Genomic DNA, 27,892 nt, shown 5'->3' on the forward strand with positions numbered 1-27,892 from the left:
TACCCATTACAAGCACAAACATGAACATGTTTCATTGGACTTTTATATGAAAGGTCAACAACAAAACATGATATTCAATCATGAAGTAGCAAGAAAATTATACCTGAATAAAGTGAAAAACTTAAAACAGGCAAATGTATTCAGCCCCTTTTCTGAGTGCAACCAGTTGCCTTCAGAAGTTGCCTGATGATTGCTGAAGACTGACTGGAGTCCAGCTGTGTGCATTCTAATCTAATTTAATCTAATCTCAGTAGAAATCCAGCTGCTGTGTGACGTCTCACATTATTGGGAGCAAACAGCATCATGAAGGAGCACAGCAGGCAGGTCAGGGAGAAGCTGTGGAGAGGTTTAAAGCAGGTTTAGGATATATAAAGATTTCCTCAGCTTCTGGATCTATCATCCAGAAATTGAACTGTAAACCCACCAAGACAGTTAATCTGCAGCGGGCCGGATTTGGCCCCCGGGCCTTCAGTTTGACCCAGGTGCTCTCTGGTTCGCGGGACTAACTTTTTAATGTCATGCTATAATGTTTCATGCATGTTGGGGAAATCCTTTAATCTCCATGGCAACCATTCAGCTGTGCAAAACACCTAGGTGGATGTAGCCCCGCCTTCGAGGATGGAGCTCCTCCTCAGAGCTGCGGCCTCCTCTCTGCTCCTTCAGACTAGCCACCAGCAATTAGCAAACATCTGCTGAACTCGTTATAGGAGCTACTGCTCAGAGAAATGCTGGTAAAATGCTAAAGAGTTAATAGAGGAGCCATGGTGGGATGACTTCCTGGAGGCGGAGCTTCAGAAAGAGCAGGAGTTTTTAAAGAGACAGAGGCCCAAAATGGCACTATGTGCCCCTTTAAAACATGTTAAAGAGGCCGGATTGCAGATGACATCATCAGGTCAGAGGATTCTGACCTGATGATGTCAGGTAGATGATGTCATCTGACCTGACATCATCTGTGCCTCCAGTGTTTTAATCATTTTTGATTTCTTAAACATTATTTTTTATAATTTTTTCGTGGTTTTTCAACTGCTTGCTACATGGTCAACGTGAGCGACTAGTAATAACGACGACGGCGGTATCTCCTGCGTCTACGGCGATAGTAGCCGCTTCTGCGCCTCCTTCGCCTGTAGTAGCGCCTCCTCCTACGTCTGTAGGAGGAGCGTCGTCTGCGACGTCGCCTACGTGCCATGGTAACAATGGTGCGCTACGCTAGGAGCTGTGTTATTCAAGAACCTCTGAAGTAACAGGATGTGATGTCATCGATGACATCACATCCATTGATGTCTATGATGACATTGATCCATTGATGTCTATGATGATACTGGTGGACGTGATGTCATCGATGAGATCACAGGCTGTTACTTCAGAGGTCCTTGAATAACACAGCTCTTAGCGTAGCGCACCATTGTTACCATGGCACGTAGGCGACGTCGCAGACGGCGCTCCTCCTACAGACGCAGGAGGAGGCGCTACTACAGGCGAAGGAGGCGAAGCAGCGGCTCCTATCGCCGTAGACGCAGGAGATACCGCCGTCGTTGTTAGTCGCTAACGTTAAATATGTAGCAAGCAGTTTTAAAACCACTAAAAAATCTAAATATTTAGATTATTTTGTAATAAATAAAAAAATGTATTTAGATCAGTGACGTGCGGTCAGGTGAGGCAGGTGAACCCCTATTTATAAAGATATTTTCACCCTGTGGTTTGTATTATAAAGTAACCAATTTTTATTTAATTTAACCAAATCTGATTATTTTTTCTCTTCAAAATTGCTGATTTTTCGCATTTTCCCATTCAAATGCTCAGAAGCGAAGCCGGTGAGGCAGCAGCGGGATTGCGCAACATCTTGCTAACTGCACCGGTTGCCACTCTATGAGAGCATGTTCGTCCTGTCTGTACGTCGCCAATAAAATGGTTAAAAACATTTAATGTATGAACTGATTTTCCATAATTTAGCTTATGTATTTAATGTACTGTGTTTTTATTGTCACCAACTGTGTGTAACGTGTTGAGGAGCAATCAGAAACGGCAGAGAACAGATTCGAGGTGAGGCAGGCAGTTCTAGTGCCTCAACGCTGGGGGCGCTCATGATCCCAAACATTGTGACTCCACAACTGCAGAGTAAGAGACAGTAACAGCGAGCTAGCCATACAGTAGCTGCGCTGATACAGAGAGCGAGAAAAACGTGCTTTTGAGTTGTACTTTAACGGTTTCTCCCTTTGCACAGCACGAAATTAATAATATCTACATGTCTAAGTTTGATTGAGATAACGGAACTACTCTGCGGCGGCGCAGCTAAGCATCACATGTTAAAGAATAGTCTTTTTTGCCCTCCAGCATTGTACGCATGTGCGAAATTTCCTCAAGTAAACAATAACATGCAGGGGGTCTAGATTTGCAAATCCGATTATAATTAAGTCGGTGCCTCACCAGCTATGAACCTCACCGCACGTCACTGATTTAGATAGATAATAATCTGACTTGTTTAAAACCACGTTGCGTTGCCGTGTAACACCCAGCACTATGTCGGTCCTCCTGAAGTGATTTAACTTTTTAATGGAGCAGAAAAACTTTCACTGCGCTGACTGAATAAAATGATCGCAACAAGGTTTCATCTGTCCAGACGTCTGCCTGTCATCAAACGTTACATTTAGCATCAAAAACTTAAAAAGTTGCTAAAACTTTGTTGGTTTATTGTTATTTATTTATGACATTATTATGACAGAAAGTTAAATTCAGTCACATCCAACATGTATCATATGTTAGCATATCTGATATCGTCTTCAACTGGATAATATTTATTACTGCTCACCTTCCTGTATGTTCTAAGACTAAAAAATATCTACAAGGTTTTTATGATGAACTAACGATTATTTTAGTAACTCAAACGATTAAATGATTTATTAGACAAAAAGAACAATCTTCAGATTTTTCATTTAACCACTTCAACCTTTTTATTACGACATTACAAATACAATAAAAGATGAAAATAAAATTTTTCAGTTATTTAATTTACTCATTTTTATTTATTTTATTATTTTTTAAATAAGAGAATAAACATTTTATTGCCTAAAATGCATTTCTTTAATTAACTATTGATCATTTGTAAAACAGCTGAAACAACTTAAAACCCACCTGTTTAGAGTTGCTTATGGTTAAATTAGGATTAGAATGTGGGTTTTGATGTCTTCAATGTATTTGATGTTTTTTTTTGTTTGTTTTGTTTTTATCTTTTCTTTTTATTACTTTCTTTTTATTTCTCTTTCTCACTGTTTGCGTCACATGCTGTTTTTATTTCAGTTATGTAAAGCACTTTGAAATGCCTTGATGCTGAAATGTGCTATAAATAAAATTTGATTTGATTTGATTTATATTAAAGGAAACCTTGATGTTTAAACTCAACGTTTAAACACCAAAATGTGAAAAGTTGATCCATTTCTGCTCGACTTTACGTCAGTACAGCGAAGAGCTGATTATTTTTTACAGTATTTAAATCAGGTGAAGATAAAACCTCCACTGCAAAGCTCTGGGTGAAACATGTTCACATACAAAGTTTTTTATATATATTTTTGTGCAGTTTTGTCTTAATCACTGCTTTCAGTGTGATCAACAAATTACTTTTTTTGAGTTTGCTTTACTGAAGTTAACGATTAATCGATCTCTAAAGTAGTTGAGGATTAGCTCAGTAACTGTTTAATCACAGTTTGTTTAGTTGTTTTGATAAATAAACCCGGGTCTCTGGGATCTTTAACAAAAACACGACTTTTCATCAAACCCTCCTGCATGGGAGCCTGACCTGCCTGAACCAAAACCCTCTGAGGTCGTTTTAACCCACAAGGTTAATAAGACCAGATGAAAAACGAGCTCTCTGACCGCTGACCGTAATGTCCTGTTAACATGCCGGACACGGCCGGCCTGCGGGTCGGACCTGCAGGAACGTCTGCGCTGGAAAAACCTCCAGGAAGGAAAATAAATAGATACGGCTGTGATGATTAATGCCAGGCGGCTTCCTGCTGTAGCTTTGAGAAATGATCATTGATTTTCGGCCCTCTGGTGGACAAGTTATGGGTTTGCTTTGATGGATCACCTGCTGGGGGAGAAAGGAGGCGAGCTGAGGCTGGAAAACAAAGGATTTCTTAACAATGGGAAAAGCCGGATCACGGAAACGAATGGAGGATTAATCCTGGGTAATCGATGGGAAAGCAGACAGTTTCTCTCTGATTCTGAAGCTTATTGAAGTTGCCACAAGGACTGGAGACGCAAAATAATACACAAAAAACTGTAACTTTGATAGATGCAGATATTTGATCCTGCTGTCCATGACAGCAGTGAGGATTAAACATGGAAGGAATCAGGTTTGTTTCCTGAAAAGAGGAACTTCCTGACAGGAGCTGCTGCAGTCTGAAAGTCTGAGAAAAGAGGTAATTGTTCATTTATTCCAGATTTCACCCAGCCGCTCCCTTGTTTTCCTGCCCTCAGACCTGCAGTAACTGGAAACAACAGGTGCTCTGAATCATTTATACATTCAGTGCCGTTCCAGAGTTTCTGTTCAGAAAGCGATGATGTAATGCCTAACCAGGTATTACTGTAAAACTCTGCTAACCCAAAGCCTGATGAACCTGCACTCTGCAGCGTTTCAGTTCACTTTTTGGCTTTTGGCAGCTGAATTCACCTCAAAGCACTGTTATCACTCACTCAGCGATGCATCATGAGGAAAATCTAAACATTTTCTCCAAAGTTTGACTCTAGAGCCATAAAATTAGTCTGAAGAGTCTTTCGGTTTTTATGACGACATGTTTGCTTTGCTGCAAGAACAACAGATTTGTTTGGAGCTTCATCACTTTAGAGGAGAAAGCATAAAAAGTTTGGATGAAAACAATAGCAGACATTGTGGAGCCACCAGATTATCACCCAGATTATCACCCAGATTAAGTCTTTGTTGCAGCAGTGAGATGCTTTTTCTTTTTGTTGCTGCTGTTTGCTGAAACTTCACCCAAATTTTGTAATTATGCCAAATTTGACAGAAAATACTTTTTAATTAATAGAAACTCTTAACAGTTCAGAATGACGCACAGCATGCTGATTGAACACTCAGGTTATTGTGATGTGAAAATGTTTCTGTTTCTGGCAGATTTACATCCTGTGGGATAAAATTGAAAACTAACAAGTTCAGAAGTCTTTGAATAAATAAAAGAGCTGTTAGCTTAGCGAAGCATTGCTAACAGCTGTTAGCTTAGCGCAGCATTGCTACCATTGTAAGCGAAAATGATCGAGTTCATTTTGTTGTATCACCTTGGAACATTGGAACATATTGGTCTGTGCTTAAACTCACTGTGATGATAAAATTAAACTCTTTCTTCTTCAGATTTCTAGAAAACACCTGAATGTTTTGGACCAGAACCGTTTGGTATTTAGATTTATTCTTCATAATTTCATCCACTTGACAATAACTCCTGGATGATGCCGCCATGTTTCTGTTTTTGTGTGATAAATACGCCTTAAGGTGGACTTTGCTTCCCTGTTAACCAGCCTGTGTGTGTGTGTGTGTGTGTGTGTGTGGGCCGCAGGGTGACCTGTTGAACCCGTGCCGCTGTGACGGCTCGGTCCGCTACACCCACCAGCAGTGTCTGCTGAAGTGGATCAGTGAGCGCGGCTGCTGGACCTGTGAGCTCTGCTGCTACCGCTTCCAGGTCATCGCCATCAACATGAAGAGACCGTGGCAGGTAAACAGGAAGTTTCTACAGAAACACAGAGCTGCAGCTTTCTGCTGAGGGCTGCAGCTCAGTCTCATGTTAAAGCTCCATGTTGTGTAAATTAATGATGAAACGGTTTGTGTCAGCATCACCGTTATAAACATCCTGACTAATTTACACATAAATTGTCTTTTCAGGCCCTAAAGTGAAACTCTTAATAGTTTGAGCTGATATTGAACTGAGCAGTGATTAAATTATAAAAGATAAATGTCTGTATTAAGTGTGCAGTATGCATGTTTTCATGTAGATATTAACTCCATGTTGATCTGGGATTAGTTGTTTTTGTTTGTTTTTGTATTCTTGATTACATAAAGTTGTGAAATTCAATAAAAATAACTAAATAAGAAAAATTTTAAAGTCATGAAAAGGCACATTTTAGCAGGTTTTTCAGAGTGTGAACAGAACAACTTTTAATTCTCACATATAAGTGAATTATGTTTATTAATTAGGTCGTTAATCTCTGAAGCCAGCTGGACTTCATACAGGAGGTTTAAGCAGTTTTACTTTTCAGGCTCTGTTTGTGAAACATTTTGAAACCAATGCGTCGTTTTCCTTCTGCCTCACTGCTTTTTGTTGCTACATCAAATAAAATCCCAATAAAATACATTAAAAAACAAAAGTTTTATTTCCAGTATAGATGAATTAATGTCACGTTTCTGTGTGCTGCGCCCTCAGTGGCAGCCCATCACCATCACGCTGGTGGAGAAGGTGCAGATCATCGCCGTGTTCCTGGGCTCGCTCTTCCTGGTGGCCAGCATCTCCTGGCTGCTCTGGTCGGCTCTCAGCCCGCAGGCCGTCTGGCAGCGCCGGGACGTCCTCTTCCAGATCTGCTACGGCATGTACGGCTTCATGGACCTGGTCTGCGTAGGTCCGTCTGCACGCCCAGGAATGACTGGAACTTCAGCACATTCATTTTCATTAAATCATTGGTTCGATTTTAATGCATTAATGTGGTTAGCATGACCCTGATGACAGCAGATAAACTCTCTTCAGTAGCTTCTGTTCCATATTTATATCACTGGAAAACAGAAGAGATTAATCAAAAATTAAAAGTTTAATGGTTAATAAGTGTGTACCTGGTCATTTAAAGAAAATAATTACATTTCCACAATAGAATTTTTTTAATGATAATGATAATTTAAAGAATTATGAGAATAAACTGGTATGAGAATAAAGTCAAAATAATACAAGAATTAAGTTAATATTTGATTTATTGAGTGATAATATTTCAAGAATAAAGTTGAAATACTGTGAAAATAAAGTCATTTACAACTTTATTCTCATAATATTATGACTTTATTCTCATAAATGTATAATTTATGTTGTGATTGTATTTTTATTTTTTAAGTATGGCTCTAATGGTCGTTACAGCAAACATTTATTTATTGTGATTTCCTGTCGTTGTAACAGGCCTGATTGTCCACGAGGGGGCAGCAGTGTACAACGTGTTCATGCGCTGGCGGGCCGTGAACCTCCACTGGGACGTCCAGAGTTACGACAAGGCCAAGGACATGGAGGAGACGAGCACCGGCCACTCCTCGCTGGGCCCCAGGACGCTCTGGTTGCCCCTGGCAACCTTCGGGCCCAGCGGGCCGCTACACCCCACCCAGCTCGGGTCACGGCCGTGGACCTGCCTCTGTCTGGCCCCGTTCTGCCCCGGGCTGGTGCCCGGAAACAGCCTGAGTCAGGACGCCGACTCGGGGGAGGTGGTCATCCGCGTGACGTCGGTCTGAGCCTCGACAGGTGAAACTTTACCTGAACGTTCATCAGCGTGACGTCGGCCTGACCGTTCATCCGCGTGACGTCGGTCTGAGCCTCGACAGGTGAAACTTTACCTGAACGTTCATCCGCGTGACGTCGGCCTGACAGTTCATCCGCGTGACGTCGGCCTGGGCCTCTGCAGGTGAAACTGTAGTCTGAACGTTCCTGCATTTATTGGTTGCTGCTTTTCCGGTGTTTCTGATGAGTTGGGCTTGGTGTTTGTCTCCGGGGCCGGTCCCCAAACCAACCTCAGCCAGATAAAGATGGATGTGTTCGGTTGGCATTGTGACGTAGTCCTCTCATCCATCATGAACAGTTTACATGGTAGCATCTAAGACCAAACTGTTGTGTTACATCCGGGTTCTCTGGTACTTTAACGCTGCATCAGGAAGGTCATTTCAGTCCAACTGCAGCAGATATCAGTCACTGTCCTACAGTCATGCTGGTACTTTAGGATTTAAATGTTAAACACCAGAAAAAGGTTGAAAAAGTTTAGTGCCAAGAAGTTTTGTCAGAGGGATTCGTTGGCTCGAATTCAGACTTTAAGCACTGTGAGCAGAATGACGTCACACCAGAAACTCATTATTTCTTCTTCTCTGAGGAAACGACTTCCTGTTCTGGTTCTTGGGTTTCACTTGTCAGGACGTAATAAAAATGTTTCTTTTGCTCAGATTTGTAAAGGCACAATTTGGAGTTTGGTCTTTGACTAGGCCACTGCAAAACTTTTATTGCTGTTTTTTGGGATTATTGTCCTACTGATGAGTTTCAGCTGTCGGATAAATGGCCTCACATTTTACGCCTTAATACTTTGTTACACAGAGAAGTCATGGTTGACTCAGCAGCTCCTAAACAATCCCATATCATCATTCTTCCTCCACCATGCTCAACAGTTGGTATGAGATGTTTGTGCTAATATTCCAGGTCCAAACATCATCACTTACTGTTCGATCAACGTTGTTCCTGAAGACTTAAAGTGCCGGTATCGTGTTTTCCAGGCTCATGTTGCCATTTTATAGCACAATCACATATTACCTTTATTTGTAATGAAAATGCTGACTTTGCAATTTAACTCCTTGAAATTGGGCCTCTGTCTCTTTAAGAAGCTCCTACTCTTTCCAGGACTGCGCTTTCAGGGCTTCATCACAGCAACGCTCCTCCATTTTGCTGTTTATAACCATTCCACCAGGTGTTTGCTAACAGCTACTACTGCTAGTCTGGAGGAGCAGCGTGGGGAAGCTCCAAGGAGGTTTGTGGGAAAAGACGAAAAAAACTTGAGGTTTTAGGCACACTGAATGGTTGCTATGGGGATTAAAGGATTTCTCAAACATTCGTGAAAGAGTCAAAGCAACACTCCAGGTTTGTTTTTAATGAGAATAAAGTTACAACATGATGTCAAGCTAAAAAACGTCCATTTTGCATAAAACCATCCCTTTAAGGCTCATTTTGCCCAGTGTTTTTTAATAACTTTCATCCTGCTAGCTGCGTCCTGACATGGATGCTCTGACCTTTCTGTGAATATTTTGCCTCCAGGGATGATTAGCAGCTGCCTTAGATGATTTATTAACATAATATTTCCCTCCGTAGTTTGGTGGACCTGAAACATTTAGGAAACGACCTCATAACTCTTAACACACCTGTGTGATCCAGAGCGTAAAGGTGATAAAACTCCTGCTTTGGACTGTTTATGCTGCTGATGAGTTAATCTGTTAGGTTTATATCATTTTACAGCCTGATGAAGAATAGTTTAGCTTTATTATGTCCTGACAGAGAAAATCTGAATCTTCCTCATCATAACCTCTCTTCCATCTGCAACATTCCTGAACACCAAAAACAAAACCTGAATCCATCTTAGTAACAGTTGAGACGATTTCTGTATGGAAGCAAAGATAACCAAGAGATCTTAGATGGTTTTTCAGTCTAGTTTGTTTTTATTTTTTTAAACCCAGAAGAAATATGCGGGAAGCTGAATTTCATTCCTGCCAAACCCTCAGTGCAATACTGCAGATGGCCACTAGAGACAGGCTGGAGAGCATCTGCAGACTGAATCAGGCTCAGAAACAAACCGATTATGGTTTATATAAAAGAAGAGGGATGAGATTCAGAAGCTGAGATGGCTTCAATGAGCACAAACTGACGTCAGGATGGTGTTGATTTTAATTTATGTCACTGTTTTCCTTCATTGGCTGGGATATGCTGCTATAGCAACGTTCATTTGACATAAAAGTGTTGGGATAAATGAGACGTTTGGGAACGCTGGGTTTCTGGCTCTGGGGGATTTTGGTTCATTTTGGTTCTTTTGGTGCCTTAAGAGGCTGAATATTAACGTCTCATTGTGCAGCACAGATATGACTTGAATGTGACTGTATTTGTTTCCTTTGTATGTAACCTGGTTGTAATGTATAAAGAATGTTTGTACACACAGAGAGAAATGTGACTTACTTTCTTTAAGGCTCCAAACCGTCTGTGAGATGGAAAACATGAAGAACCAGATCCAATCAAAACGATCCAACTCTGGATGCTGCAGACTCCACTGATTATTTCTGATGTTAAAAAGTTTGCATTTTACTTAAAAAAAATAAAAAATCCTAGAAAATTTGAGAAAACTGCTCCACTTTTCCTTGCAGAATAGTTTTAACCCGGCTGGTTTTTTAGCCTGCTTCATGTTGTCAGACTGTTTCTCTTTATCAGACCAGGATGTGATCAGGGGCATAAAACAAACTTCAGGTAATTTAACTTATTCATGATTTAACAGGTAGAAGGAACAAATTTCCACACATTTCCAGGTGAGTTTGTTTAGTATTTTTCATTTTAAAACTGCTTTTTTTTATCTGGATATGTTCGTCAGATGTTTTTTTGTTTTGTTTTTTTTAAAGAAAAAAAAACTGAAAAAATTTGTAAGGAGAAACTTTTTCACTTTACGTTTTCATCCAGTCCAATGAAGAACACAGCCAACATGGAGACAAAACTACTCACATCTCTGGACTAAATTAATATTCTGTAAACATCCTTAGTTTACTTAATTAAAGAATGTCCTAAATCAAGAACAACTTAGCAAAAACATGCTACATTCTGCACGTTTGTTCTTCCATTTGGGATTCAGCTACTTCTAAAAACAAACCAAGCGCTTAAAAAAATAACCAAAAATGAGCAGTTTCAAAAATATCTGGAATGTAACGTCACAAACCAGCAGGCCCCGCCCATTACCTAGCAACCCCAGCGGAGCTACGCCGTCACCTAGCAACCAAAGCTAAGCTCCAGCGTTTGGTCTGCTGGTTTTCCCGCTGTGTGCGCTGAACAACGGCTGCTGGAAAAGACGAGTGTTTTGTTGTTGACTTACCGTCCAGAAACCGTCTGGCTGCGTTTTTGTTCAAAGATGTTTGGCTGTTTAATTACGGATCAGTTTGCGGCCATTTTAACATGCGCGTGGAAAGGTTGAGTTGGGGGGCGTGGCCAGCAGCAGCTTGTTTGGATTTAAAGTGACAGACGCCCTAAAACTCATTCTGAAAGCTCTTTCAATGTATCTGCAAAATTGTAAACACAACCTAAACACATTTGAAAAAATAAGTGAGTTTTTTCCAGATTGTAATAAAACGTCTGACTAAATATTTTTATTTATTTATTGTAAATCAACACATAATTCTAATTCATATTCTAACACATAATGATAATTCAGATTTAAAAAGATACAAAAAAAGATACAAGAGAAAAATGCTGGGATAATAAATCAGAAGGCAAAAACCTGAAATGTACAGTCCACATGATTATATCACATATAATATATATTTATATATTACATTACACATTCTACCAAAAACCAATCTGAATGTAAAACAGGAAGTGTACAGAATTTACAACAAGGCACTGAACAGTGTGGCAGGAACCTGCAGGTCTTGGTCTTTGGATGGATCTGCCGCCCGCGGAGCTCCAGGGAAACGTGGGAATGTTGCGCTGCCGAACCGGGTCCGGTGGAGCGGCTCGGTCAAGCTGAAGCAAAAACTGCACCACAGTTACTATAACTGTTACTTTACCCATGTTTACCACAGTGTTACCAAGTTTTTACCACTAATTTAGGAACTTTTCCTTTCAGAATCAGTCCTAAAAATGTTGTTTTTCTGTGGTCTGCCACTATAACAGCAACAGATTTGCTAAAACTCAGTCAGGAAGCTTTAACATTTGTGAACTGATTGCCGAGAAGTTGCTGTTTCTGAGCCTGAGCGGCTTGTGCAGCTGGACCGGTTCAGAAACATCGGACCACCGTTTTTATTCCTCAGCAGAACCTCGGACCCGATCGGAGTTCATACGGATGGAAACAGGCACTTGTGATTTCTTCATTGTCTGCTAATCAGTTATAAAAGAATCAGAACCGGATTCAGGGCTGTTCTTTAGTTTGGGACGGGAAAGGAAAATACATTCAAACAGTCTCTTCTCTAAAGAAACGCAGGACAGTTTCACAACCAGAAGCGCCGTAACGTCTCATGGCGTGTCTTCTTGTCTTTCCCATATTGAAGAGTGGCCAAAAGTCAGCAGAGACGCAATGAGAACTGGTTTTCTTTGGTAGCTTTTGTTCCATTCTTTTTCCTTTTGGATAATATTTAGTTTCTTTCAGAAAGTCCTCCTCCTGCTCTGTGGGAACGTCATTGGAACTGGACCGAACCACAATCCGCTTCAATAAAAGCCTCATTTCAGGTGGTCCAGATGGAAAATGTTACGTTTTTCTGATTAATTTTATTCCAGACTGATTGTTGATAAGAAGCACTTCCAGGTAGAAATACTCAGTTTGTGTAGAGACGTGATGCTTTGGTCTGAGCTCCGGTTTCCATGGAGACTCCCAGCAGGACTTGGACCCGGTGGAGAAACCTCAGAGTTTTTCTTTTTGCAAAGCCGTTCCTTCATGTTGGGAAACTTTAAGAGCCCTGCAGGCCGGTACCTGAGTGAAGCTGGACCCGCCCTCTCTAAATGAAATGCAGCTGGTGTCAAACGTTTCTGCAGCAATAATTAAACGATGATGTCTGGTGACCTCTGGAAACTCTTCTTTTAAAAATCTTAAAAAATTATAACGTTGCAAACAAACATTTTGATGCATAAATCAGCACAAACGTGGCACAATTAATTTATATCAATTTGTTTGATTTTGTCAACGGGCAGGTTGACCTCTAGTGACCTCTGAAAACCTAAAAAATAATCTTAAAGTTAAAACAATACAAAAAATTTTCCTGCACAATTAATTTCTATCAGTTTTGTTCATGCGTGGGGTCAGAGGTCGGAAGGCTGATTTCTGTTGACCTCTGGAAACGTCTATTTTTTTTTTTATTAAAATGGCAACAAAAACATTCCTGCAGAAATGCAGCAAATTAACTTTCATCCATTCTGTCTGATTTAATGTTGGGATAAAGATGGCAGCTTCATCTCTGGGAACTATTTTTATCTTAAAAATTATAACGCAAAAAACAAACAAAAACAAACAAACAAATGCAGCACAAACATTTGACACCTATTTCATATAATGTGAGGAAGGAGCGGGGCCATCTGGACTCGGTTCGGTTCTGGTTTCGGTTCTGGCCCTGCTCCGGCCTGCGGGGCCATCTGGACTCGGTTCGGTTCTGGGTCCGGTTCTGGCCTGCGGGCCCCTGAGGCTCCGTCCGGCCTCACCAGGCGCTGCATTTGCTCTCATGGCTGCTGACCGACTGACTGTTGCTGTAGCGCTTCTTCACGATCATGCTGATGTACGCCTTCATGAGCTTGGCGATGTCCATGACCTACAGGGGGCGACAGAGAGCGACCATGAGCCACAGGAAGCTTTCACAGGAGGCAGCAGGTGGAGGTCATCGGTACCGACCATCTGGGTCTCGAACACCAGCTCCCTGCCCTCCACGGCGATCTTGTAGGCGTTGGGCAGCGGCGCGCCGAAGGACAGGATGAGCTCGTAGGGGAAGACCTCCAGGGGCCACGGCTCGCCGCGTTTGTACACGGAGATGGACTCCCGGCTCACGCCGAGCCACAGCTCCGCCGGGAACGCTCCGTCACGGCTCTGGAACCACAGAGGTCAGAAGGGGTCACAGCTGCTCCGGCTCCACTACTGTCAGCCGGCCAACGATTTCATCTTTATAATAATCACATTATGAATGACGGCTAAAAGACCAGAAAAATAACTAGAACTCGGTTCACATCTCGCCTTGTGTTATAAACGCAGATTAGAGCTTCATAGATTATCAAAAGGTGGAATTTAAAACACCACATAGAGTGGACATAAGTATTGACTGGGGTTACTGGGACTACTGGGACTACTGGAGTTACTGGGACTACTGGGACTACTGGAGTTACTGGAGTTACTGGGACTACTGGAGTTACTGGAATTACTGGGACTACTGGAGTTACTGGGACTACTGGGCTGGGCCCTCTGCTCCACTGTTGGCCCTCTTGAGGTAAGACAGGGTTAATTTATCATTACTAATATTAGTATTACATTTTTCCCATTATTAGTAGTATTGTTATTTTTGTTATGGTTAATAATGTAATCAGGAACTTTTATGCTTTTTGCTGAGAGAAAAAGGATCATTTCAACTTGTGGATTTTGGGTGGACAGCGTTCGGCCCAGCTGGGCGCTCACCTCCACGTTGAAGAGCGTGGAGCCGTAGCCCTGCCACTCCTTCACCAGCGCCATGTACTTGACCATGGCCTGCTCCTGGCTCATGCCCTGCAGCTTCCTCCACTTGTCCAGGACGCTGGTCCGCACGGCGGCCGCCTCCTCCCTCAGCCAGGCCTCCAGGCTGTTCTCCTCCTCCAGCCGCTGCCGGCTCAGGGAGCCGCTCCTGAAGCTCCGCCGCAGCGTTCCCTCCAGGAAGCTGGAGCGTTTCCGCTCCGCCGTTCCTGAGCGCTCCGCCACAGAGCCGGTGCCGGCGAACGTCTTGGCCGAGTTCTGGACCCGGGTCCGCAGGCGAGCCATGGGGAACACCTGGGACATCTCGGGCACGGTGCTCTGGGGGTTCTGGTCGCCCAGCAGGTACTGGAGCCTGAGGGCGGCCAGGAACTGGAGCGTCTCCTCCGGGGCCGGATAGTGGCCCTGGATGACTGCCTCATGGGCCTGAAACCAGATCATTCCAGTTAATCCGTCAATCAGAACGATGCTGTAAGAAATCGTCGCTGCATTCAGTCAGGAGCAGAAACCAGAGAGAGTAAAATGACAGTTTATGTGTTAATGTACTGGAGTTTCTGGTCAGTCGGAGGTTTTCACCTGTTCGAACATGAAGGCGAACTCCACGCTGTCCTTGGGAACGCCGTCCGTGTCCAGGAAGCAGTACAGTTTGAAGTACAGCTTCCAGCCCGTGTTGCTTTCCTCTGCGCTCGCTGAGAGTCTGCGGAGCAACGATTCACAACATTAACTGGACCCTCAGAAGAGAAACACATTTAGATCAGACTGGAACTCACACAGAGGCTCTCACTTACTTTTCAAACTTGGCGAGAACGTCGGCCACCACGGTCCGGCTCTCGATGGCTTTCTCTGAGGCGTCGTTGTGTTCGAACAGAGCGAACATGTTCCTGCTGTCCTCCATGGCCAGGCCGCGGATCAGCTTCTCCACCACCTGACAGACGGACATAAAAACAAAGCCGGGCATTCTGGGTAAGTACAACAAAACAAACATGGTAGCTTAGCGCTAGCAGGAGAAATGTCTCATGGTTTTTAGCCAAAGACAGAAGAGAAATCCAGCAACAGCTAAAATCTGAAGATACTCCAGTTCAGTTTTCATTTGGTGAAGAAGGAAGTTGCTGTCAGTGTCTTCAGAGGTTTGTGTGTCTTTTCCTTCTGTGTTCTTGGTGCAGCGCCCCCACAGGCAGGGAGGGGAACAGGTTCTTAAAATTAGTTTGCTTGATTTGACTCGGAGCAGAGAAAGTGAACAGATGGAACAAATGTGTCAATTCTGGTCCCTGATTGATCCGAGTTTCCTGGACCATCAGAAGGAAAAACATCCGAAGTTGAATCCTAACAGCCTTTCCTGACCAATTACTAGGAAGTAAAACTTTCACCTTTTCAAATGAATCAGGACAAAAATCTCAGACCAAACTGAGATTTGATGCTTTCGCATCAGTGGATTTGTGTCAGTAAATCGGTTTTGGATGTTACTGCTGCTGTTCGGTGAGGAACCCACCTCCCCTGCTGTGGTGTGTGAGTTGATGGTGATCTTGCAGGAGCCGCCGCCGTGGCAGTGCACCGTGGTACTCATCTCCTGCCGGGCCACGATGGAGCGGATTTCCTCCTGCGACGGCACGTTCTCTCTGGCCCGAGTCTTCTTCAAGGACTCGAAGGCGAAGGCGGCGTAGCGGTCCATCTCTGAGGCGGGGAAGAGCTCTCTGGTCCTGCAGAGAGATCACATCCCGGTTACAGGTCAGAGATAAACTACACGGGTGAAACAAACCCATCCAGCCTGACAAAGCAGAATTTAAAGGAGCCCCATTAAGCATTTTGAATGTTTTTCTACTTCCACTTGAGCAGAAAAACTCAAATACGGCTTCCATAAACATTTCATAATATGTGAAGTAACAAAGCGGCGCTCTGCTCGCCTCTTCAGGTGGAACTTCAGGTATCTGAGGATGCTCCGTGAGGGCATGAAGGTGCAGCACATGCAGGCCAGGATCTTCCAGCTGCAGAGGTTCCCCGGGCCGCCAGGCTGCGGCGGCCGGGCCGTCTGCTTGATCAGCTGGCAGTAGAGCTCGTCGCGCAGCGGCTTGAGCTCCTGGCCCGTCTGCAGGATGCCCTGGATGATGGCGACCGGGTCGGCCACGCCGTCCAGGTGCTGCAGGGAGCTGAACACCCGGAGGGCTTCGTCCTGCAGGGTGGTGTAGCTCCGACTCCGTGACGCTGCGTGACGGACGAACAGGAAGATGAATCACTCTCCGGTGAAGCAGGTGGGTTAAGTTGGTTTTATTTATAGAATCTAATTCTTTGCCACTCTGACGGCCGGGTCTGAGGCTCACCGCTCAGCTGGATGTCTCCGTACGGCAGCGGCAGCAGCGGGGAGTGCAGCGGGTGGTGGCTGTAGCGGAGGATGGGGTTCCTCTTGTAGATCTGCTCCACCACCTCTGAGTTCAGACAGTTCTCCTGCAGACAGAACCAGCTGGACTTTAACTGCAGCTCTGGGTCAGAACCTTTACTTTGCCTTGCTAACTGAAAGGTTAGCTATGCTAACCCTAAAGCACTGATCATAACTAGTTCAGCTAATGCTAAAGCGCTACACCAACATGCTGTTTAGTGGAAGCTAATGCTAAAGTGCTAACTTCAAACATGTGGACATCAACAGCAGATCCCTTCTACATATTTATGTTTATATCTTGGTCTCTGCTGTTTGAATAGTGAATAAAAGTGAGAACAAACATTCTAAAAGTCGATGTTTCTTTACGTATTTTGTATCTTTCCTGTTGGTTCCCTGGACCGACGGTGAGGCTGTTAACCCTCGTTAACCCTCGTTAACTCCAGACACGAGGAGTTTCTCTCCTACCCTGATGTCCTGGATGAGCTGCTGGGTCGGCGTGTCGATGGGAGCTTTGGTGTCGATGACGTTCTGGATGGAGCTGGCCCAGCGCGTGGCTTCGTTCAGCAGCTTGCAGTAGAGCCGGTATGAGTGTTTCCGCCCGTAGACGATCACGTTCCAGTAACCTGCCACGCAGCAGCCACAACACGACAGTCGTGTTAAAACAACGGGAACCGGGACATGAACCCGACAGTGAGGCGCTCTGACCCACCGGTCTCCTTGTAGAGCTTCTCATCGGGCTGCACCACGGAGCAGAGGCTGTTCAGAACCAGCGTTCCCAGTTTCAAGGCGTTCCGCTCGGAGCTCTTATAGTAGTCCAGGGAGTTGTGGGTGAGCAGGAACCAGCGCTTCTTCAGCTTCAGCGACGCCTTGGTGCTGTTTTTCATCTCTTTGTGCAGCCAGCCTGGAGGAAAAACAGCATTTCATCTCCTTTAGTGTTTACCTGTATAAAACTCTCATTTTTCACACATCTTTATTTCCTCTTGCAAAACATTTTGTTCAGTTTAAATTTGTTCTTCTGAACAAACTTTGTTCTGTATTTAGCTCCATACAGCAGCAGCTTCATAAAACCTTCAGCTTTGAAGCAGTTAGTGGTTTGGTCACAGACATGGAGCTCAAATATCATTTTACTGACTAAAGTAGGTTTGATTTTTTCCATTTCTGATTATTTTTATACTTTATGTGAACTTTCTGCTTGTGTTGCTTTGGGGCTGTAACAATGCTAAACTTTAAGAATACAAGCAGCAAGCTAAGGGTTAGAGAATAAAGTCTTAACAATATAACTGTATAAATCCACTTTGAATCTCCAGGTTGTGTTGAGGCCTTAATGAACTGGTTCTGCTCCAGTAGCAGACTGTGCTGCTCGTCTCCGCCCTGAGTCGTACCTCTGATGATGAACTCCTGCCCGTCGACGCGCGTGTCTCCTTTGGAGCGCTGCAGCAGAGTGATCCAGTGGTGCATCTCCTCGGGCGTGTCGGCGTTGCAGTGCAGCACCCGCTCCGCAGTGATGATGACGAAGGAGTTTGGTCTAATTTTAACAGAAGCTTAGAGTCAGAAAAACAACCAGATCTGGGAGTAATATGAAGTGTTGACCTAAACAAATCAACAACACACCTCTCTGGATTATCTGATGCACAAACCGAGTCGATCATGCCCACATCCAGCGTTCCCTGAAGAAAGACAGGCGAGGTGTTGAAGGATTAGAAGAAGTCGCGTCTTTGCTGGATTTGGCAGACGTTCTGCTCGACTCACCACGGCGTTCTGCGGATTGGCCTGCTCATCGTGCATCTCGCTGATCTCCTGTTCTGTGGCGCCGTGGACCTGACTCAGCACGCTGAACCACTGACTGTAACCATGGGAACACAATCAGCATCAAAAGGTCACGGCGACAACAGCATTTTAGCTGCAGAGGCCATGTCTGCAGAAGTCATTAGCAGAAACACCTGATACCAACTGCAGAGCACAGCAGAGGAGACGTGGTGATGTGGGACACGTTTTAACTGAGTCATTCGAATGAAACTGAGATTTATCTACAGGGACCTCCGACTGTTCGGTTTTCTCTGACTATTCACAGAACTCCAAAATTCACTTGGATGATTTGTTCATAGTTAATGTTGAAAATATTCTAAAAAAAAAAGAAAGCAGTCTGTGAAGCTGAAATTGATGATTGCCTAAAACCCAGAGAGGTTGGATAAAGAAGACTGTGATCAAAATGATTTCTACTGTCAACAGATTTAGGATTTAGTTGGATCAGCTAAAACAGGAAGTTACTAAGTGTTTCTAAAGGGAGTTTGTAAAATCAGACTAACTCTGACAACATCAAGCTTTTGGGTTTCCCCGCCTCAGACTGGACTTGGTCTTTACTGCTGGAGTGTAAAGACACACCTGGCGTCCTCAGCAGACTCTGCGATCAGGTGGTAGGTCCTCTCTGGCATCACGATGTCGATTCCGTTCTCCTTACCCGTGTTATCAACGATTTCTCTGCAGAAATCAAAAACAGTTCTTAGAAGCATAACCAGGATTTGGTCATGTTTACTAAATTTGACCTTTGACCTTACTTGGCATTGTGCATGTCTAGCACTCCCTTCATCTTCTCCTCGCTGTCGTTCTCAAAGTACATGAGCCGGCTCTGCCGCAGCACGAACCAGCGGCGCTTCCAGTTGCGGCGGGACAGCGTGGAGGAGCCGCCTCCCTTCTTGTGCAGCCAGCCCTGCTTCAGCGCTTCCTGCTTGGCCCGGAACCACAGGAAGGTCTCGTCCTTCAGGACGCACCAGCGCCGCTTCCACGTGTTCATCAGGCCTCCTGCAGACCAGACCACAGGACTGCAGTCGCTGCCACAGCGAGGAGGACGGCCCCCAAAGAGTCGGACTGGATTAGAGGAGTTACCTTTGATGAAGAGGAAGCTGTGGAAGTACGGCAGAGTGACGCAGCTGTAGACCGAGTCCCGTCGATACGACAACTCATCGTCTGTGTCAAACCGGTCAAAGTCGTCTTCACTGTCCTCAAACTGCAACATTTCAAAGGAAATGATTCAGCAGTTACTTACTGAAGCTCCCTGGGATTTAAACGACAGTTTTAGCCCTGTTGAAGTTCAGCAAAAGTTTGGTTCATAAAGCTGCACATCCAGAACAATGTGATCTGATTTGGAAATTATCATGGTGCATTTCACCACAACTAACTGTGACTAGCTGTGATGCATGGTGGTGGAGGGCTGATGATGTGGGTTTTGACAGGCAGTGATTCAGCCATGAACTAGACTCACAGGTGGAGGAAACATCGGTCAGTCTGACCGCTCGACTCACCGATGACTGGGCGCCTTCGGAGCTGAAGCGGTAAGCCCCGGAGCTGTTGTACGTTCCCACGGAGCCCCGGTAATCCGGAGACCACTGGCCGCTGCGGGGGTTGGAGAACGCCACGCTGCCGCTGGACACGATGGCGCCCTCGTCGTAGTCGTCCTGGTCGTAGTCCGAGTCCTCGTCTGGAGGAATCAGCTCCACCAGGTCGTCGGACGGCGCCTCGGACGACGCCTGCGGGCGGCAGAAGGTGGAGTCGCCGCTGGACGAGACGCTGAGGGCGGCCGGCGGTAACGGCGGCAGCGGCGTGTGGAGCAGGGTGGTGAGGGGCATCGCCGGGATCGGAACGTCGTTGGCGTACGGGTCTTCTTCTGATGAATCGTCGCTCGTCCGGATTCCGCTCGTCCGCTGGCCGTCGGAGTGGCCGTGCTCGCTGGGGTTGGGAGAGTCTTTGAAGGCCTCGTCGTCGGCTCCGAACCCTTCATCGACCTCCTCTTCCTCATTGCCTCTTCTCCCTCTGTTCTCCTTCTCCTCCTCCTCCCCGACGCCCAGGGAGCTCTCAATGTTCCTCACACACTCATCGATCTCGTCGAAGTTGAGCGAGTCCAGGAACTGCTGCGCCGCCTTGCAGGCCTCGTCCTCCAGCCGCTGCAGCTCCTGATCCCGGAGGCGCTGCAGGCGGTGGAGCGACGCCTCCGTCAGGGACAGCTCCTGCTGCTCCTTCTGCCTCTGCAGAGCCTGGATCTCCCGCTCCAGCCGGAGGATCTCCTCCACCTGGGACGCCTCCTGGGGACGGATGGCCTCCTCCTCCTCGCCTGGCTCCTCGAAGACCGACTCCAGCTCCTCCGGCGTTTCGGGGAAAGCTGCGGCTGCTTCCTCCGGCTGAGAGCGAGTGAAAACCAGAGAGGCCAGCTCCTCGGCGCGCTGCAGCTCCTCCAGCCGCAGAGCCTCCTGGACAAAGGAAAACATGAAACTGTGATGGAAACACGTTTTGGACAATGGAGAGTTTGGTGAGATGGTTTCTTTAACAGCAACATTTCATCTTCGACAGCTTTCACTTTCTGAGGACAAGTTTGAACCAGTAGAAGTGATGATTCTAAAAGTTTCTGACAAAAGATTTGAAAATAATTCTTCAAAGCATCCTGATATTTCTATAAATATTTCAACTCCTTTAAGAAATGGTTTTGCTTTTGCATCTTTCAGGTCTGGGACTTTTTCACGTTGTTTTGATTAAATGATTACATAGATTTTAATGCATTAAATTTGAAGTTTACTGGTATTTTCTTCATAACCGTAACCTCTGCATTCATGCGTTTCTCGTACGCCCTGATGCACAAGCGACAGGATGCAGGATGAAGCTCATTTTGCAGATATGTTTAGGATTAAATTGTAAATTATTAATTAGACTCTACTTTTAACTTGACTAAACACCACCAGTGTCTGTCCTGCTCCAGTGTTTAAACTTTGAAATAAAAACATGATGTTCTGCACCTCTTTGGCGCGTCGCTCCGCCTCCAGTCTCAGTCTCTCTCTGCACAAACAGAAACAGCCAAACGTCAGCGGCTTTCAGCAGGCGGGTTGGAGGACTAACTAGGACGAGCGTCACCTCTCCATCTCTTCCTCCATCTTTCTGCGGCGCTGCTCCTCCTCCTCCCTCTTCCTCCTCTCGTCCAGCAGGCGGCCGACGGCCCGGCGGGCCAGCCGGCCCCGCAGGCGCTTCTGGAAGGTGAGCGCGGCCCAGCGGAGCAGCAGGAACTTCCTCCTCCAGTAGAAAGCCCGGTAGTTCTTCTGAATGACCACAATGCACTGCAGCAGCCTCCTGTACTGCTTCCTGGAGGCGAAGCCGCATAAAATGGTCATTAAATGTGGATAAAAACCCAGAGTTTATGAGTAAACGTGTCGGGACGCACCGGGCCATGTAGCCCAGGACGTGGGCCTGGATGATCATGGCTGCCTTCAGCACCTCCACCTCCCTCTGCTTCTCCAGCCGCTGCTCCAGAGACTCTCGAAGGAAAACCTGAAGGCAGGAAAACACAATTCATGAAGGATTCTGCTTCTCCTCACCTTTACAACATTTAATGACCAAAATCACAATAATTATCCAAATGATCCAAGAACATCCTAAAAACTATGAAAAAAGCCTCAATAAACAAACATTCAGCTGGGATTTCATGTTTACGTCCATTTGACCTGAAATCAAGGCAGGTTCATAAGTATTCATACAGGCTCATATATATACATGTAGCAATAAAAGATTTATCAATTAATCACATAATAAATTAAAATTAGCCCAATAATTTCCATTCTGATGATTAATAATTTTTGAAAAGCAATTTTGTTTCTTATTTTTATTATTTCTAACCGACTCCTCTGTTTACCCAGTGCAGATATCCACTGGCTGTGGATTTTAAATCTTTTATTCGCCCTGAATAAAAGATTTAAATTCAGCAGAATTAAGAAACTCCCTGAAACGCTGAACAAACGTTTGGCGTTAATTAAACCCGGAACTTCGTCTCCTCTTGTTGCAGTAACTAAAGTCAGCAGATTACAGCGGCGAGGCGTTCCTGCCACAGCTCCGTGTGAAAAGGCCGAACCTACCGAGCAGCTGGCCGTTTTATGAGCCCGTCGATAGAGGAACCGGGCCCACTGGGCCGGCCGGGTTAACCCGATTAGGGAGGAGGAAAATGAGATACGGGACTCGGTCTCCGGCGGCCGACACGGCGGGGAAATATCACAGGACTGGGAGGTTCAGGAACAGATTTCTCCTGTTGAATGAGGATCTCAGTGTGTGTGTGTGTGTGTGTGTGGGGGTGTGTGTGTGTGTGTGTGTGTGTGTGTGTGTGACATTGGTGAATTCTGAGCACTGAGGCACTAAAGAGATTTTCTGAGCAGACATAACCTCGTCTTGCATGCAGGTTAATTAACTGCAGCATTAAATGCATGAACACGAGGAAACCAGAGCAAATTTTGAGCAAACTTTTAAAATGTAATAAAAAGAAAAACGAAGTGGATTAACTGGGACACAGAGAGCATGATCTCATATCGATGTACTGGCTGTAATGAACAGGAAGCAGAGGTTGGAAACTAGCATGGAGGAGCACAAACATCTCAGGAAACGGAGAGTTTTCTCCTCTCAGCTGGAGAGAAAGTTTGTCCATCAGAACTTATTCAATAAATGTGTTTCCATCTGCTTTTTAGCGCATTAAGTCTGTTTTGGAAAAGTTAAAACAGACCTTTTTGTTAAATTTAGGACGTTTTTAGCTGCTTTTCCACTACAAATGTGCACAAAACTTTGTTGATATTCTGCAAAAGTCGAAAAAACTATTTTCAGTTACAGTGTTTTGATCAAAGAAACAAAATGAAGATTACACATAAATAAGTTTGTTCACACTAAATCATTAAAAACATGCCATCATCCTCATACCACTTCCTGTCATTTCTCTGTTGTTTCTTTCAGCAGTAACATCTGGGTGTTGATCACATGACTCATGTGAAGCAAAAAAAGGATTTCCATTGCTGTTTTTTGCAAAATACAATAATTTCTATACAGCTGAAAAACCACTTAATCCTAAAGGAAAGTTTTTTTTATCAGAAATTGTGAGTTTATTCAAAATTGATGTGTTTCCATTAAGCAAATTTATTTTTGTTATTCCGATTTGCACAGTTAAACAGTTAATGGAAATGCATCTATTTTTAATTTGCTGTTTCCACAAACTGTTTCTAATGCAGTACTTTAAAAACGTTGATGGAAACTCAGTTAAAGTCAGAGCAGAGTGGAAACCTGCTGTTTCTGCAACCTGGGCCGAACCTCAGCCAATCAGCAGCAGCTTTTGTCTGTAAGGACGGATGTCAGGAGGGACATCAGACACAGAACAGAACCAACAGAAAGCAACAAACCCGTCCTGCACAACATGGATGGACATGAAAACACGCAGCCTCCCTGAACAACGGCACACATTTGCATCCTGATGAGTCGCACAACAAATCCTCTTTAATCATTACTGCATTAATTAGCACAACAAAAAGCTCAGCTAAGCCTCGTTGCGCTTGATTCTTGCTGCTCCGGGTCGGGTCGGGTCCTCAGAGGGAACAGAGCCGCTTCCCGTCCACAAAATTAAGTGTCAGGCTCTAAAAGCACAAAGCAGAGCTCAGAGGCAACAGTCGGGACATGAGCCGACTGAAAGGAGCTGCAGGCCGTAAATCTGTCTGAGGGACAAAGTGGACGAGTCCCTCAGAGGGACACGGCATTAATTTAGCGGCGGCGCTGCCTCTGTGGCTCAACGACAGCAGGAGGCAGGAAACAGTCAGGTGACATCACACATAACACCTGGTGTTCAGGTTTCACACTGGAAACCTTCAAACTGCAAAATGAGAGAAGCTGAATGTGTTTGGAGGGTCGGCAGCCATGATGGCTCACCGCTGTGTGACGTCTGACAGCACAGCGCCCCTGGTGGACAGACTGATGAATGGTTTCTCTGCATGTCTGAGTTTGGAGATGTTAACATGTTAGAGGTTCTTTCTGGTCTTAAACCGGTTCTACCAGAAACTCAGAGTTTCTACTGCAGGAAAACTGAACAGAAAATAATAAAATCTCTACTTAGCTCAACTTTCATCAGTGATTGTTGGTGTTAATATTACACTGGAATATCAGTCATGCAGATTCTTACAGGTCTTTTATTTTCCAGATTTCTCCAAATTTAAAATTAGAACTCAGTCACCTCTGCAGAATATTTTGTAAGTGTGTGAGTAAATTCGTAAAGAAGTGCAGAGGGAAATGTGGAAGGACGGAGTGAGTAAGGAAATGTGGATGAAAATCCTGATGCATGGAAGGAAGAAAAGCTTTTCAGACTTTAAAAATATCTAAATCAAATTCAAACATTTTCCATGTTTTTATCTCTTCCTTGCGTTCCAAGCCAACATCGACACACACAGGTTTCCCCCTCCTGCAGCGTCACACGGTCCTGCTGTGGTCGGTGGTCTGTGTCCCCCATCTGTCACTTTCCCACCACAATCACACAAACTCACCCCGACACAAACACACACACATGCACGCACACACACACGCACGCACGCACGCACGCACGCACGCACGCACGCACGCACGCACGCACGCACGCACTCTGGCAGTAGCCATTCTTCCTGATCCGGTGTGGTGGAAGTAGAGAGTGACTGAAGAGTGGATCCAATAACTGTGGCGTTCCACGCTTCAGGTGATGCTGACCTCGGTTACTCTCACACACCTCTACACACACACACACAGAGGCAGGGGCTCTGAATGGCTCCATGGAGCTGAATTTGTAGGACACATGAAGCCAAATTAAGCCTGGAGGGAGAGAAGCCAGGATGGACTGGCGTCTCTCCGGAGGCGGCCTGAGTCTCCGTCCAATCACGCTCTGTGTTGGCGAGGAGAAGACGTTTCTACCGGTGTTAGCCGGAGGCAAAAAGGGCAGTGGAGCATTCAGGAACTCAGCGCTTGACAGCAGAGAGTCGATTATTCTGCAGACTGAGCAGAAGGGATGGAGCTCACCGCTGATAGGCAGGAAATGCAAATCCACAGAGAAATGTCTGAGAAAATGAATTTTCTGGCTTCAGTTAATGTTTAATAAGCCCAAGGAGAATTAACCAAGTAAAAATATTCCTCTGGTGTTGTTTGAATCCACTCAACCATTTTATTTTTTTTTCTAAATTACAATTAGACCCTCAGATTGACTTCAGTTTCAGCTCAAAGCAACAGGAAAAAACAACAACATTGTTTTGGTCGACTTTCCAGAAAATAACTCAACACGAAGAGAGAGGGAAAGTGTGAAAACACCAACGGGTTTGGGCCTTACTTTGGTTTTGCCGAGCTGCCAATCTGCACTGCTGCTGTCATAAAGGTGCAGCAGCTGCTTGCAGCGCCCCCTGTGGTCGTCTTGAGTCAGGACGCCCCGCATCAGCACTTTGTACCTGAAGAAGAGTGAAACGTTAAGCTAAACAACTCAAATGTTATTTTTCTGAAATGTGTTCATCTGTTTACAGTAACATGTCATTACTGAATTTATTAATGAACAGTAAAAATCATGTGACATCTATTAACATAACAGATGCTTATTTAATCCTATTTTTTGACATTTAAGGAACAAAACTATTCAAATAATAAACTAAACCATACAAGACTTTATTGAAGCAAACAAAATAAGTTTTTTAATTCAAAACATAAAATGTAAGGCATACAGGAGGGAGCTGCTGTATATAATAGATATAAACTACAAAATTACGACAAATGCAAAAACATGAACAATGAATACAAAACTTGAGATGCATCAAACTTTTGTTGTATTTTTAAGAAGATTTTATTTGACTGTAAAATCTGTAAAAACGTCCATTTGCATCAGTCGTTGGCTTACAGGTTATATTTGCCTAACTTTGGTCAGGGGCCGTACAAAATCATCAACGGGGCCATAAATGAGCCCCGCACCACGCTTTGATACCCCTGAATCAGGAAAAAGTACAAACTGGTTGTGTGTTTGAGCATTTCTGATTCCCTGAGCGTTTGGACTTGTGTAAATCTGGATCAGACCTGGAGCAGAAGTCCTGGAAGGATCTGCGGACCGGGAAGCCGCTGCGCCGGATCTTCACCGTTTCCAGCATGCCGGAGTATCTGAGCTGGTTCAGAACCACCGTCTGGTCGAACTGGTCAGGCATCTGCAGCAGGAACAGAAGAAACGTCAGATTACTGACCCCTGCTGGAGTTGAACAGGAATCTGTGTGTTATCATCCAGCGGGATGTGAATGCAGACGTTCCTCTGCCCCTCAGAATCACTGGCTGATCTAGGATGTTTGCCACTGGTTGACCTTTTCAGCTCAGCACCAAACGTATTTTCATGGCTGTGAGGTTTGATTTCGGAGGTCTGGTTTGACTCAATGTCACAGCCACAAACACTGTGGTGCTATGAGGCCGATAACACGTCTGGAAGTGATGAATGGAAACAAAGAGACGAAAACAACAAACATTAAAGCTGCAGGATGAAACTTTTATAAAAAACATTTTGTTTTTTACATAAACTGTAACCATGTAGAGACAGTTTTTATGAGACAGGTAATCTGTGGAAAGGTTGATCTCCTCCCTGAGCTGCTATTGCTGTTAAAATAAATGCACAGCTCTCGACCAAATCAACCAATCAGAGTCAGGAGGCGGGGCTTAGGGCTGTCAATCAATGTCACATACTCGCTGCTAAATGTGCTAATTGCAGAGAAACAACTCACCTTTACAGCAGAACTGTTTATCTGCCGTCATCGGTGGCTATGCTAACTAGCCTTAGCAATCACACCAACGATGGTGATTGACATCGCTAAGTCCCACCTCCTGGCTCTGATTGGTTGTTTCTCGTTAGGCAGAGGAGGTTGATGTTTTAACACATTATCTATCTCATATTAAACTGTCACAAATATGTAACAATAAATATGTAAAAAAAAAAACTTTTATAAAAGTTACAAACTGAAGCTTTAACAGTTTTATAAACCTTCAGGCCACTCAGCAGCACTGAGATAGCATCATCAGTGACAGAGCAGCATTCAGAGGAAGCCTTTCTCTGAGGCGACGCTCGTCACCCTGTAACCCCGGTGGGCGTAAGCGGGGTGGGTGGGGTTAGCTCCATATAAGTGGGAGCTTTCATTCCCACTGGTAATGCCCCCTTTATTCAGCAGGTCTCCCCTGATAGTCCGCTGATGGCCCATTTGGGTCGTCTAGAAGGGAGGCCAACTCACCAGCAGACCTCCCTGACTGATTGAATGGAGGCCTTTAATGCCACCGGCTGCAGGGAGCACGTCGTTAGCATAATTAGCATTTGCATACGGATGGCGATGCAGCCGTACAAAGGCGGGCGGTGTCATCCTCTGACTCCCAGATCGGCTTCATTCATCGTCGTTTCCTGTTTCTGCTTCGCCTTCAGGGAGTTCAGAGATCCTCCCCTGGTCGTAACAAGACTCCATGTCCCACATCCAGATCCAAAAACCCAGAGCTAAAAAACTAAATCTATGGCAGATACTTCTATACCAGGGGGGTCAAACTCAATTTCACCGAGGGCCA

At 44.8% G+C, this 27,892-nt stretch overlaps 2 protein-coding genes across 5 annotated transcripts in view; one reads left to right on the forward strand and one right to left on the reverse strand.

Moving 5' to 3' along the window:
- marchf11 (membrane-associated ring finger (C3HC4) 11) overlaps nucleotides 1–9,929 on the forward strand; it is a 17,598-nt gene extending 7,669 nt beyond the window's left edge. For 2 of the 3 annotated variants that reach the window (XM_016663559.1, XM_007577120.2), the window contains exons 3-5: nucleotides 5,562–5,717; nucleotides 6,423–6,615; nucleotides 7,158–9,929. In XM_016663559.1, the coding sequence (XP_016519045.1) occupies nucleotides 5,562–5,717; nucleotides 6,423–6,615; nucleotides 7,158–7,480 (672 nt within the window). In that variant the 3' untranslated portion in view covers nucleotides 7,481–9,929. The remainder of the gene's footprint in view (nucleotides 1–5,561; nucleotides 5,718–6,422; nucleotides 6,616–7,157) is intronic. The other variant, XM_016663560.1, reaches the window with a different exon arrangement.
- Nucleotides 9,930–11,111: 1,182 nt separating this feature from the next.
- myo10 (myosin X) overlaps nucleotides 11,112–27,892 on the reverse strand; it is a 104,895-nt gene continuing 88,114 nt past the window's right edge. The window contains exons 20-42 of one of the 2 annotated variants that reach the window (XM_016663558.1): nucleotides 26,384–26,508; nucleotides 25,656–25,770; nucleotides 21,735–21,841; nucleotides 21,431–21,655; nucleotides 21,316–21,355; nucleotides 19,834–20,775; nucleotides 19,418–19,538; nucleotides 19,090–19,333; nucleotides 18,917–19,012; nucleotides 18,284–18,377; nucleotides 18,146–18,201; nucleotides 17,917–18,059; nucleotides 17,244–17,435; nucleotides 17,000–17,157; nucleotides 16,479–16,602; nucleotides 16,065–16,362; nucleotides 15,653–15,860; nucleotides 14,952–15,088; nucleotides 14,740–14,860; nucleotides 14,116–14,589; nucleotides 13,345–13,536; nucleotides 13,152–13,264; nucleotides 11,112–13,112 (exon numbers count right to left, since the gene is read on the reverse strand). In XM_016663558.1, the coding sequence (XP_016519044.1) occupies nucleotides 13,154–13,264; nucleotides 13,345–13,536; nucleotides 14,116–14,589; nucleotides 14,740–14,860; nucleotides 14,952–15,088; nucleotides 15,653–15,860; nucleotides 16,065–16,362; nucleotides 16,479–16,602; nucleotides 17,000–17,157; nucleotides 17,244–17,435; nucleotides 17,917–18,059; nucleotides 18,146–18,201; nucleotides 18,284–18,377; nucleotides 18,917–19,012; nucleotides 19,090–19,333; nucleotides 19,418–19,538; nucleotides 19,834–20,775; nucleotides 21,316–21,355; nucleotides 21,431–21,655; nucleotides 21,735–21,841; nucleotides 25,656–25,770; nucleotides 26,384–26,508 (4,323 nt within the window). In that variant the 3' untranslated portion in view covers nucleotides 11,112–13,112; nucleotides 13,152–13,153. Of the gene's footprint in view, nucleotides 13,265–13,344; nucleotides 13,537–14,115; nucleotides 14,590–14,739; nucleotides 14,861–14,951; nucleotides 15,089–15,652; nucleotides 15,861–16,064; nucleotides 16,363–16,478; nucleotides 16,603–16,999; nucleotides 17,158–17,243; nucleotides 17,436–17,916; nucleotides 18,060–18,145; nucleotides 18,202–18,283; nucleotides 18,378–18,916; nucleotides 19,013–19,089; nucleotides 19,334–19,417; nucleotides 19,539–19,833; nucleotides 20,776–21,315; nucleotides 21,356–21,430; nucleotides 21,656–21,734; nucleotides 21,842–25,655; nucleotides 25,771–26,383; nucleotides 26,509–27,892 lie in introns of both variants that reach the window. The other variant, XM_007577121.2, reaches the window with a different exon arrangement.

Source organism: Poecilia formosa, unplaced genomic scaffold (assembly GCF_000485575.1).
Source record: "Poecilia formosa unplaced genomic scaffold, Poecilia_formosa-5.1.2 Scaffold428, whole genome shotgun sequence".
In the NCBI taxonomy this organism is placed as follows: domain Eukaryota; kingdom Metazoa; phylum Chordata; class Actinopteri; order Cyprinodontiformes; family Poeciliidae; genus Poecilia; species Poecilia formosa.